Raw genomic sequence first — 14559 nt, forward strand, 5'->3', positions numbered from 1 at the left:
ATTTCTCCTCTCTTTTATTCTTAATGTGTTACTAAATACTGCCATTATTAGTTGACTATGTAAATAAGAATTTATTTTTGCGATTTTTTTTGGCATGAACCATAAAATTTAATTATTTTTACATAAAGAATTAGTAATGAAAAAATAACTTGAAATGATAAAATAGTGCTAAAAGCACTCCTGTACAAAACATACTTGATGCAAAATTTCATGATTTTATCTAAAAAAAAGTGAAAGTTTTGATGAAAAAGATTTGGAAACTTAAGTTACAGGAAATAAGTGACAAACTTACACAGGATGAGGAGTTCTGTCTATGTTTAAATGTTCAAGTCAATTAACAGAGTCTCTTGTTTTAGGTCATAACTCGAAAAGTATGAGATATTTAAACATTTTCTCGCCATACTATTTAGAAAACTCCATTCAACAAAACCAAAAAGAGAGAGCATCAGAAAACATTTTTTCGACTTCCGAAGGTGTATACTGCATGCCCACTTAATGGACAAAAACAAAAGCCTGTTCCCTGAAGTAGTTATTTATAAATCTAAATATTCATATACAGTTTTTTAATACTTAAACCTAGTATTTGATCCTTTCTATACTCCCATCCAAAGGGAGACAGGCAACTCAGAAGTAAGTATAAACTTGTGTGAATCTACTTGGGAATGGTTACAGTACACATCTATTCAATGCTTTATCCGCACTTACATCATCTCATCCTATACCAGCTCAGGCAACCTATTGGAAACCAGTAGTGCATATCTGTCCAGTCAATCCAACGCAATGGTTTGCTACAGTATTAGATAGAGAATTATTTTAGTGGAAACTTATTTGTTTACAGAATAAAAAACTCTGTAAAACATGTTAAAAAGTATATTTGTTAATATTCGTCACAAATATTCAGAATCACCTACACCAACTAAATAATATGTTCACGCAATCATTTGTGGCATAATAATAGTTCTGTGTTACATGAAAAAAGTAAGGGAGAAGTGTATTGACAGGAAAAGAAAATGTTAGCTGGTATTCAGGAAAGATTGCAGTTAAGCATTCAAAAATCATTTAAGAGATTCAAGAAGTTGAAGTCTCATACACACAACTATATTTTTAGGTTAGGTCTCGTGAACGTAAACTGTTTGGTTAAAGCAATGAAAAATAAATTTTAATATTAGATCATACTAATCCAAATTACCAATATAATATGTGAGAAGTCCAGGAGGAAAATAGCCTATAATGGTACTATTTCATAATTTATTGAACCATTTAGAAAACACCTTGCAACATAAAGATGAGATGTGGTAAATAAGTAAGACATTGTTATTGTTAATTACTATATTATTATCATTATTATTGTTATTATTGTTATTATTGTTATTATTATTATTATTATTATTATTATTATTTCAGTATGTATCATTGTGATTTTTCCCTCTATGGTGATAACTGGCATTAGTTGGCAACATTGAAGAGATGGCCAAAAATGAACTTTCAGGAATTACACTTACGTGACCCTCACTATAGCTGCTGAGAGTTCTGGAATGTTTCTTTGAATGCGTACCCTAAGTTCTTTTTCGCACAGCTGTAGTGTGTTTTAAGTTTTTTTTTTTTTCCACATGTTCAAGCGTGAATAGCAAGTGTTAATGTATGTATTTGTTGGACTTTAAGTATGTAATTCATTATAGTTGATGAAAGTGATATATTATTTAAAAGGTGATTGAGAATTCTTCCAGATACGAATTCTTTTTCAGGTATGTACAAATCTATGCTACATTATACTGCGTGCTGTTGACTATCGTGTGAAGGGAACGCATTGCTTGGATTCATTCCTCTCCATTTGAAGAGATTGCAGTACAGTGCGAGAGTGTTAGTCTGCGTGTTAGTGTGTTTAAAATCGCAGTCATTCAGTTCGAGGATGTTTGAAGAGAAGAATGAAATGATTTCGCGCAGTAGGCCTACACCCGATCTACTTGATCATATTCAAACTAAAACAAAGCGACATGTACACTACTTTAGGAAAGAACAATACACTATGAAAAAAATTGACTGGTTATGTGAATGCAAAAAATGCCAAAATTATTCTGTTGGTCTTTTATTTTATTTTCTAATGAGAAAGGCACTTGGAACGATTCTGGGTTCCATGATATGAACAATTTGTCAAAAGCCACAAGACATAAAAAATCACAAAACTATATACATTTACAATCTATCTAACAACATTTGGTACAACCAGAGTAAACTTACAATAAAATTAGACCAGCATATTAAGTAAGAGACCATGAAAAACAATAGGAAAGTGGTACGGCATTTGATTCATATTGCTATCTTCTTGGACACTCGGGAACTTTTTTTTAGAAATAAAGATGAAACCTTTGCAAACAGAGGGGATTATACTGAATTGATTTCATTGTTAAGAAAGTATGATGATGCTCTAGATAGTTATCTTCAAAAACCTACAGTCTTCTCAGGGTTATAAAACATTTTCAGATTGACAACTGAAAATGTTGCCATTATCATTTTTAACGAGATAAAAGCTGAAGTAACTCTTCCACCATTAATTACCCTAATATTACACGAGGTCAGTAATATATCTTTTCATTCTCTACTATCAACAGTGATAAGATACTCACTTCCTGATCATAGGCGGAGTTATGGGGGGGGGGGGGGGAGGCATGGGGCAGCACTGCCCTCCCCAAACTTGTCTGAACTGTTATTTTATTAACGTTAGAAAACACTGAATTCAAAAGATCTTTTTTGCTTTTGTTTATGATTAAGTTTCTGTGCTTAAATTGACGAATTAATGTCTTCAGATCATGTTTCTGGACTGTAATATTTATTTTAAATTTCTGAATGTATAAGAATTTCTTTACCTCATTTGAGGAATGGAAGCACTGTAATGTTTCCTTTGTAACAGCCTATATTCATGTGTTAGAAGTCTGCAGGTGTTCAGGCCATAGAAATATGAATAACATACTGCAGAATAATGCAGAAAAAAGAAAAGTGATCCCAGTATAATGTGTAAACTTAAAGACGAGATTAGATAAAATAATTAGAGTTTACATTTCACATGATATCTTCAGGAAAGCTTAATATAAAAAAGTTTCTGTTAGCACTGTTAGGTAGTTTTATTGCTGTACAGTATATGCATTGACAGAATTTTTTGATTGTACAGTCTCTTTGTAATTGTTCTTGGCTTATCTGACCTTGTCTACACATATTGTTCTTAGACAAGTAATATAAACTATTAAACTATTTTGTACGAGAGAAAAAAAGAGAGGGATTGTTTTAAATTATGCCCTATTATAATTTGTACAGTAGTAGATCTACAGTTCAAGCCCTATACAATTCAGTCCGAAACATCGTGGATATGCATGTAACACTGTAGAAACATGCCCCAGAAAATACCTTTATTAAATGATCATATTCCGATATATTGTATATATTGTACTGTACCACGGTCAAGCTATAATGGGGGGAGGAGGTAAATGAGCTTCCCCATAACCCGTTATATGGGGATTCTATGGTTTTACTTTGCCCCCCCCCCCCCCCCAAAGAAACGATTCTCTCTCCGCCTACGTTCCTGATGGAGAAACTGTTGAACGATTTCTGGATTTTACAGTTGTCAGCGGAAACCACACTTCCAGTGCTCTCATGGAGCACTTATTTGATACCCTAAATGAGTGTGGTTCTAAATTGTTGCACAATATTATGATGGTGCTGCTGTAATATCAGGAGAAATTAATGTTCTAGAGAGTTAGAGATAGATATCCCGAGGCAATATTTGTGCACTATTTGGCACACCAGTTTAATTTAGTACTCTCTCAATCAAAGAATGCAATAGTTTTTCCGTGACTCTTGGCAGCATTTCCTTTTTTTAAATTCTACTTAAGAATGGCAGCATTAGATTCTGAAGTAAGAAAGAGATTTCTTTAAGTGTGTCCTGTCAGATGGAATTACAATTCAAATTAATATTAAAGAATAAACTGAAAAGATCATATTGAATACTAAAATGCCAACTAACAAAATGAATAAATTCCAATAGATGTCTATAAAAGTATTAAAAGTAGCAGTAAGCCTGTTTATCTTCAAAAATGGAAAAGACTGGGATGGGGGCAGGGCACCCATGATCTAGCAACCTTCGTAAAATTGCTTCCCTTACATTAGAAGTCATGGACTGCCACTGGGGCACTGGTGTCCACTAAGAAATTCTCTGCCTAATATTCTAGTGAGCCATTGCATTAGAATAATTAGATGGTCATGTGCTGCTGCTTCCCGAAGGTTGAATCAGCTGATAATGAAAATAGGTGATCTTAAGTGCCAATATCACATTGCCTTCATGTCGCTGTAATCGTTCTCAAACTATAAATGGAGTTCTCATATTTATAGTAGTACAAGTTCGTGAAATTTACATTTATGAAATGTACGGTATATTAAATTGATAAGTATGAAATGACTAAACTGAAAATTGACACACTAATCATATTCAAACACATGCTTTTTGTTGATAAAAATCCAACTGTTGTGAAAAACACAATAGAAACGATGACCTGTCTGCATGACACAACATAAAATGGGATCTATGTGCCACACATCTAGTGAAATAACCAATATAAATATTCTACCAGTATTTTCTCAAATGTCCGCTATTTTATAAATCAATGACATTTGCTTGAATAGTTTAAAGAGAACCATAATAAACCTAGATTACACAAGTCATGGTATATCTTGAGAGCTGGATGGCGTCAGTAAAAATTAAAATTAAGGTAAGAAAAGATGCTCATATAAAGCAAACCAAAACATTAACCACACATCTAATGTGATACAACTGATGTGTTGTAGCAACAATGTGGAAATCAGTGCAATAGGTACTACCCACTTCCAGTCTAATGGTCCCTATCACTCAAGATATGCCACGAGATGTGTACAATTGTCAGCCTTCATAACTCAATCTCAGATCCTACGAATACCAATTCCGCATGTCATTCTGCATAATATTAGTAGTTGTAATGGTTATTGTTGTGGTAGTCGTGGTCATAGTAGTGATAGGTAGTTGTAATAGTAGATGTAGTAATAATATCGGTGGTAACAGAGCAGAAGTAGTATAGATCGAGAGACGAAATCTGGCATGTGAGCTACGAGAGAGGGGAAAGGATGGGAGATCAGAAACAAAGTTTGTTTCAGTTTGGTTAATATTACACGAATCTACCGACTCAAAAGTTATTTTCCCCCTTCATATCCATTGGGGGTATAGCCATGGTGCGTGATAAGGTCACAGGACATGTCTTGCCTCCTCTACTATAATAGATAAAAATAAGAAATTAAATGGCACAAATAATTGCAATGTGAAAACCCTAACAAGTGACAATCTGACAATTTACATATTCTATACATTCAATATCAGTTGTAGTTGTACCTCACGTATTTATCTACCTACCAAAATAACGTAACCCTTATAACAAATAATCTGCTTGATATGCGATAATATCACAAGGCATTTATAAGAATGTTACTCAGTCTTTGCTAAAAATGATTCTATATGGTTTGGTATACGGAATCTAACAAAGAAAAAGATGACAATGACAACAATATTATAAATATAACAGCAACACCAAACCCTATTTTCGTTTCACTAGGAAGTTCTTATTCAATGAAATTAGTAACTTTCATTTGTATCATCCAGCCATTTTCCTCCTCGCCATCCAATCATCCATCCATCCATCCATCCATCCATCCAATCGGCCCTATCACTTATGCCACAGCCATTGCTGCTACCACCACCATAGCTAAACACTACTTCCCACCCTCACCATAGCATTCATTGCTCTCATAGCTGTTATTGTTGTTACTGGGTACCACTTTACCACGACCATCATTGCTACATTTTGGTATATAAAATATAGGCCTATACGTAATTTTGTTGTACCAAACGAAAATTTTCATTTTAATGTCATGAAATTTTCATTACAGTAAACTATATCTGTTAAAATGAAACCCTTTAATACTTATAAATAGTACATTAAAGTCAGTAAACAGTAAAAACATGAAAATAAAATGTATCTAAAATACTGTTCACAAAAGTTACTTACTTTCTTCCGAGGGCCATAAGTCCATATATCACACCTGTAGTGAAGATTAAACCACTTCCAAATATACTACCAAGCCCAGGACAGAGAAATATTGCTGGTAGAGCAATACTGAAAAAAAAAAATAAAAAAGAACAGCAATAAATATTCCTTCACTATACATACACATCCATAAGAATGCACATATGTATACATACAGGTGCTGGATATATAATATATGTATAGAGCTTCTCTTAATTAAAATCTATTTTCACTCTTTTGAAGTCATTTATTTAATAATTTGTACAGTGATAAAGAGATAACATAAGACGATGAAGCAATAATGAAGTAGAAGTAGAATGAGATGGCTGTTGAAACTGAACTCCTTGGAGGAAACCTATCTCACAATCACTGCACTACTATTCCACGATTCTTTATTTTTTATTTTATTTGGTTATTTAACGACGCTGTATCAACTACGAGGTTATTTAGCGTCGATGAGATTGGTGATAATGAGATGATATTTGGCGAGATGAGGCCGAGGATTCGCCATAGATTACCTTGCATTCACATTACGATTGGGGAAAACCTCGGAAAAAACCCAACCAGGTAATCAGCCCAAGCGGGAATCGAACCCGCGCCCGAACGCAACTTCAGACCGGCAGGCAAGCGCCTTAACCGACTGAGCTACGCCGGTGGCTTCCACGATTCTATGATCATTTGAAAACCTTAACCTGACAATAATAATAATAATAATAATAATAATAATAATAATAATAATAATAATAATAATAATAATAATAATACTGTATAGCATTAAAATTACTATTGAAATATTACTAAAAAACTTTATAAAACTTAGAAGAATGGACCTACTGTTTGCAGTAGATTTCTTTCACTAAAATCGCAATTTGCTTAAAACTTAAATACAACATTAGAAACTTACATACAAATAGTAAATAATCAGTTATAGTTGCAGTATTATGATAGATACTATTTACACACAATAAGTAATATTTTTTTAAGTTCTCAGCTAGTCCTCACTTAGATTACAATATTTGGCAATTCACATGAATCACTGGGAAAGACATCAGGGACATCAGAAACTGTACTGGAACTCTCATGACCAGTGGAAGCTCTTACACCAGATAAGATTATGGCCTTGTAAAACTGCAATGACAGGAGATCTTCCCATGTTGGACGAAAATGTTTCTCCAAGAGATTTTTTATGTCTTTGGTTTTAGATATAGAAAGAAAATTTCTTTCACTCACTGTGTTAGAGTTCATTTGAGCCACCGATTTATTCCTTTTATACAGGCTTTGACACTTCACAGTATCACTGTGGTAGAATAGCTCACCTCTTACAAAGATAGTAAATGGTGTTCTGTTTGTTTTCTTAATAATTCCTTTTGCCTTGACTAAAATAAAATGTCAATCACAAGGGGGCTTCATTACATCAGCAATATCAGATTTCCAATCATCAAATTTACAAGCCATGCACAGTTCCATGGTGAGATAATAATTGTTTATATTCATTAGAGATTAAGGATCTCGCGCTTTTTAACTTCTTTTTCAATCCTTCCATAAACACAGTTCTGGGGTAGAAACGAATGGCCTACAATTGGGAAAATGATCTGAATTTATGTGACAGTATTAAATCTGCTAAGCACGTGTTTCACTCCAAGTTACAAAAATTTTGAAGAAACTGAGAGGATTCAATCTGACATCGGGATGGGAATCCGGTGTGGCTTAGTGGATAGAGTGTCAGCACATAGAGCTGAAAACTCAGGTTCAAATCCCATGCCGGAGAGAATTTTTCTCTGTTCCACTCATCTTTCATCATATGATGACGCAGAATTTCTGCACGGAAATATCATATGTACTTCGGTACATCATAATAATATAAAAATTTTGAAGCCAAAAACCTAATATAAATTATAACCTATTGAAACATTAAAATAGCCTAACCAATATTGCTAAGCCTAGTCCAAGAAGCAAGTTTCTTTGGTCGCAGAGTTGAGTCATGCCTTGGTTGTCTGTAGGTAGTGCTATCTACTGCAGTAATTAGAACTCAAATCAACGACTGAAATGAGTTCCACCATTTACGAGTCGAAATTCGAGTAAAGATTTTTGCAATGTAATCGTTCTTATCGTGACAAGATTTCATCAGCCAAAAGCTAATCTGCTGGTGAACCATAAAGGTAATAAAGCTTAATCTGGCCATTGAAGACAAGTAGATTTGTAGTTCAATTTTCCTGCAAAATGCCTCAAAATTAATCACTGCATCTGAAGAAAACCACAAAGAGAAAGCAGATAAGATGAGTGTCCTCTAAGGCTGCCCCAGTCAGCTAATCCAATGAAAGATCCTTCGTACATAACAAATATCATCTCTGATAATGAATGCAAAACTCTGGAAGATGTTTATCGATAATGGAAAAATTCAGAATTTTTGTTGTCAACATCGCAAAATGATTTCGAGAATAGGCAAATATGTTGCCTACTGATTTGATAACATTGTTGCATAATCCAGCAATACATAATTCAAAACAAAAACATGGCAGCAGGATAACAATGTCATTCCTTTACTTGGCCGGTTTTGAATTCACTGGCTGAGTGACTTGACCCGTTTTGTAGCACAACCCTATAATCAGTGATTTTGTAATACGATGACATAGTCGATTCTTGCTTTACCAGATATACACTACTATTTTCAGTTCATAATTAAAACTCATTTTTTTTAATTTTGTGCGGTTTTGATACTAGACACCTCAATTATTGAACATGTGCAACAAGAGTTATAACATAGTAAATCAGCCTCAGGTTTTCATTTGACCAATACAATTGCAGAATGGAGATAAGAAACCGACTGTTCTGTAAATTAACTCGTCCATGCAAATAAACTAAGGAAGAGACTAGTGAAGCAGAACTGCACGCATTGTATTCTTCACCTGACATAATTAGGAACTTGAAATCCAGACGTTTGAGATGGGCAGGGCATGTAGCACGTATGGGCGAATCCAGAAATGCATATAGAGTGTTAGTTGGGAGACCGGAGGGAAAAAGACCTTTAGGGAGGCCGAGACGTAGATGGGAGGATAATATTAAAATGGATTTGAGGGAGGTGGGGTATGATGATAGAGACTGGCTTAATATTGCACAGGATAGGGACCGATGGTGGGCTTATGTGAGGGCGGCAATGAACCTTCGGGTTCCTTAAAAGCCATTTGTAAGTAAGTAAGTAAGAGACTAGTGAAGTGCTTTGTGTGGAATATGGCATTCTATGGGACAGAAACATGGACATCACGGCGAAGTGAAGAGAAGCAAATAGAACCATTTGAAATGTGGATATGGGGAAGACTGGAGCATGTGAAATGGACAGACAGAATAAAAAACGAAGCTGTGTTGAAAGGAGTAGGTCAAGAAAGAATGATGTTGAAACTGATCAGAAAGAGAAAAAGGAATTGGTTAGGTCATTGGCTGAGGAGAAACTGCTTACTGAAGGATGCACTGGAAGGAATGGTGAACAGGAGAAGAGTTCGGGGCAGAAAAAGATATCAAATGATAGATGACATTAAGATAAGTGGATCATATGCGGAGACTAAGAGGAAGGCAGAAAATAGGAAAGATTAGAGAATGCTGGGTTTGCAGTGGAAGACCTGCCCTTGGGCAGAACACGCATTTATGTATGTATGTATGTATGTATGCATGCAAATAAAACCACGCCTCATCAGAAAACAGTACTAATTAAATGCTTAAGTTACCACTTCTACTGACTGAAGAAACCAATTACTATGAGATTCCAGTGGCAAGAACTCTTATGTCTTATACTTTACACTTCTACCACTTTGTAAGGTTTAAATTGTATTTCTCTTTCTCTCTCTGAGCAAAATTGTATTAATTCTTAAAATTTTCTAGAACACTGCTTCAACATTCAAACACATATTGAATCCATGGTACTGCAGATTACAGAAAAGGCACATTTACACTCGTTAATTTGAAATAATTAATTTTCTACACATCAATACACATTCAATAGTATCAAGAATATAAAAATGACAAATTTTACTCTTTTTTCTTCGGGTAGCAATTTTTTTACCTTTTACCTTTTTAACCGATAATATACTTATTCTCAAACAAAGAATATTCAAACGAGAGTTACACTTATTAAAAAAATGCATTAAAAAATGTAGAGGCCAGCTAAATGAGCTATGTCACAACAAAATTCATTTAAAGTTAAATTCACACTTGGAAAACAAAGACATCACTTACACGCAGTACAAAGCTGCTCTATTCCAATAAGGTCTTTTCTCTACCCAGTCACTGAAGTTCTGCACAAAATCAATAAAAAGACAGCAGCATGGAGCTTCTATTACAATCACAAGTGCACCTGCTACCCTGTGAACAAATATCATGATAAATTAGTTATGTTCCTCAATTATGACAAATTACATTATTAAGTATGTAAAAATGTAGAGTAGAAATAGTAGATTTTAGCAAATGAAAATAAAAAATTTAGCACTTTAGAAATCAGATTTAGCATTAACGGTAAAATTTAGCATTTTGCAACATTTCAGGATGTAACTTTTTTAATGAAAGTTTGGTGGTAGAAGCCAAAGTCATCAATGTGTTAACAGGTGCATTTTCTAAATTTTTCAGTTAAAATTCTTGCAAAGAATAAATAAGTAAAGGAATATACATATAAAATTACAGTGAAATTGTGAACATTAAAAAACACGCCAAAAGATGTAGCATGATTTTATTCTGACCCATCTTATTACTCAATCACAATCACCTGCTATCACATACTATTTGTTTGTGAGTGAACACTGATCTATAGAGATAACATAGGCAACCAATATTCTATCACCAGCACCAGACAAATTAGTTGAAACCTGGGATAACGATACAAATAAAAACACAGAGGGTTATCAGGTAGGTTACATTCCTGTATTATTAATACTGCACATAAAAGTATGACCAAACTAGTGATGGGATGTGATTTCGAGATCTGTGATTTTGTCGCTGTGACAGGTTTGTTGCTGGTTCCAACTGTGACTGTAGTTCCAAAATCACAGCTCCGAGAAATCGCCATCTCTGATAAATATGTGACTCCTATGGCGATGGTGACTGAAGTACATATGCGTGACAATTCCAGAGTCCAGACAAGTGTAAGTCAGAAGATTAACTTGAAGGACTACTTAACCGAGATCTAATTAATTTTCGTCCCATTCAAAAGGTTAATGTCGACAACTCTTTGATACTCAAGCTACAGTGAACTAGTTATAGTTTTCCACGAATGATTCCTTAATCATTCATAAACATTATCGGGTGAATATTTGCGCCCACACAGCTCAGAACATATTTGTTTGTACTCATTGTGCCAATCAGTACTGTTGATATAAGACACGACCCTCGGTATGTCAGTTCGCAGAATTTTTTCCCACAAAAACACAAGTATATAGTATGTGTCATTTAATATATTTGATATATAATTCTGTTTAAACCAAACTGCAAATCCAAAGTAATCCTGGACCTTACAGTTTGGTTTGAGTCTCATAGTGGTCAGCCAGAAGAGGAAAATTTTGTATAATAAGAACTGTAGGCATAGTTTTTGAGAATACCCATTTTTGTTTAATTATTGAAACTTCTGTTTTCATCTTCTGTGGAGGCAGCCCATGTCTAGTATTCCATTTGGATAATACCCTACATATAGACTGTCATGTCAAGGTAGGCATTCAGGTAGCATACTTTCTACGTGGTCATGCTGCTTTCTTTGATGCCACTGAATTTGTGATGTTAATTCTACACTGAACCTATATCTTCATTTCTTATCCTGTTCCTCAATGATCCATTTCTAATGTTTCAATTCTCCTTTATTTATCTAGGTTTTGCTGCCATATTATATTGCCAATTTGAAAGTATATTCTGTAATCTCAATTGTACCTTTTTTCTCATTTTTTTTTCAATCTATCTTCTGATGAATAATTATTCATTGCATTATATTGTGTATATTGTTTTCTAGGTCAAACTTGTATACTGTAAATAACGGTAATTTTAAAAAGGTCCTTTTGTGACCTAAGTCATCTTCCACACGAAATGTTCTCCCTTGACATTTTATCGAATGGTGACTCTACTTTAATACTACAGTATAATACAGCATAACTAAAATAAAAATTTTCAATTTTTGGTTTGCTACTGCTGGAAAGAACGATAATAAGAATGCTATACCTGGGTCATTCCATATTGACATACATAAAATTTTCGAAGTAACTATGAACTTCGCAGGATATTTAATTAAATACTTAGTAGTTAATGAAAAAGACATTGTCTTTTAACATAAGCATTCCTAAATATAAACACAAATTCTTAACGAAAATAAATAATGTAAAAATATGAAATATTATATGATGTAACACACGAACATTTTCTTGCCACTTAATTTATTACCAAAATGAAAAATGTTCATATTATTATGTCAAATGACACAAATGCATTCAGTTGTTTTCCAAACAATTAAGACACTTGTGTAGTACATGTAACTGCTAAATCACAAACTTAAAAAAAAAATAACAGCCACTAACAAATAAAATATTGCAAATATGTTATGACACATGAACATTTCTGTCATGTTGGTTACTAATTGTTTTAAATGCACTATAATACAACACTTCTTGTCAAAAACTATGCCTACAGTTCTTATTATACAAAACACTTGATTACACTAAAATACACTTTCAGATTTAAAATATCCACGGTTGTTTACACCCATATGTGATGATTAGACATCAGATTTTTAGGCACTAAAAATTGCAGTTTTAGGCGCCTAAAATAAGCTCAAAATTTGTAAAATTAGGCTCTATTTTAATGAAAATAGGCATTTTAGGCACATCAAGGTATCATACTTATTTCTTTCACTGAAATTTTTAGTTATACACTAAAATACGCACAAAAAAGTATGTTTAAACATTAAAAAAGAATACTATATTATATTTATAAACAGAGCTGCACAAATGTAATATATTGAAATTAATGAAATAATGATTATTGATATCAAGATTACTCATTTTAAGTTATTGAAATTCAGTTCCATGCTCAGACTTTATTATAATTATCTGCACAGTACACCACCAGAATTTTTTCTAAATTCTCCACAGTTAACCTTTGCCTTTTGTCACTGAGAATCATTTTGAAAGCAGAAAAACTTCTTTCAACCGAAACTGATGTGAGAGGCGCAAATTTTAAATTAGGTACAATAGAAACATCAATACTTACTGGAACATTTACACTTTCCCCTGATATCACTCTTGATACTTTTTCCAACAATGAAAATCCTACATTCTTATTTAATACGTTGTCCCACTTATTTTTAACTTTTTTCCCAGTTTCGCCCAAAGCAGAATGTATGTTCACTTGAGCTTCCTTTACTATTGCTATTTGGCTACAAAGAGATTGTTTTCACGTTCTAATTGTTCAATGCTTGCAGGTATGAAAGAAAAGTTTGATGTTATGTAGGCAATATCGTTTTTCACTCGTGAGTCATTCAGACAATCTTTCACTGCTTTCACACACGCTGCACTATCAGTTTCAGGTAATTTATCAATAACTGTGACCACTTCTTTAAAATACTTAGAATAATACACCACTGACTGAATCCAGGTTCCCCATCGTATAACAACCGGCTGAGGTGGGAGTGGGATATCTGGAAAGTTCTCTCTGAATATTGAAATCCTGGATGGGGCTTTACAAAAACATTTTTTTGTGTTAGAAATAAACGAATTGACAAGAGGAAATTCATTCCGGATTGTTTCAGAAACCCTGTGAAGGCCATGTGCTAGACAGGTTACATGCGTGAGGTTAGGATAAAATGTTTTAAGAAGTGGAGCTGCAGCAACCATGTATGAGGCAGCATCAGTACAAAACAACAGAACTTTAGAATCGTCTATATTACCTGAGTATAAAGACTGTAGGCCTTTATTTACAAAATAAGCAATGGCTTGGCTATTCACTTTCGAAAGTTCCTTAACACATACGAGGTGTGGAATCGAAGGTCCATCAGGACTAAGTTTTCCTACTACCATATTTGCTATATACCTATTCATAGGATCTGAGGTTTCATCCACAGAGACCCATATGTAAGAATCACCTATATCCTCCCGAATGGAAGCTAAAGTTTCATTGTATATTCTGTCTAAGTAATTTTTTCTTAGGGTCGACTCAGATGGGATATTTTGTTTGCAGTATTTTTGTAAAAACTGTCTTAAAACCGGATTTTCAATTGCATTCCAGGGAATGTTAGCAGCAACAAACGCTCTGGTTAAATCAGCATAGAAATTGCTGCTGAGATTGGATGAAGTAAGCTGTGTTAGTAAAGTTTGTTGCAGTTGATTTTTCTGCTGAGCTTTAGCCTTATGAGCCGCTCCTTGCACATGCTGCTTTAGGTGGCACTTCTTTTCTTGCGAAATCTAAAAATGTAAAGTAAACTGAATTAAAATAAAATCCTAAT

At 33.9% G+C, this 14559-nt stretch overlaps 1 protein-coding gene across 4 annotated transcripts in view; it reads right to left on the reverse strand.

The window, feature by feature from the left end:
* The window catches only part of fwe (Calcium channel fwe), an 81402-nt gene that overhangs the window by 35210 nt on the left and 31633 nt on the right, over nucleotides 1-14559 (reverse strand). For all 4 annotated transcript variants that reach the window (XM_069834480.1, XM_069834479.1, XM_069834478.1 and 1 more), the window contains exons 4-5: nucleotides 10326-10451; nucleotides 6081-6188 (exon numbers count right to left, since the gene is read on the reverse strand). In XM_069834480.1, coding sequence (XP_069690581.1) covers nucleotides 6081-6188; nucleotides 10326-10451 — 234 coding nt within the window. The remainder of the gene's footprint in view (nucleotides 1-6080; nucleotides 6189-10325; nucleotides 10452-14559) is intronic.

This window comes from Periplaneta americana, chromosome 9 (assembly GCF_040183065.1).
Source record: "Periplaneta americana isolate PAMFEO1 chromosome 9, P.americana_PAMFEO1_priV1, whole genome shotgun sequence".
NCBI lineage: Eukaryota > Metazoa > Arthropoda > Insecta > Blattodea > Blattidae > Periplaneta > Periplaneta americana.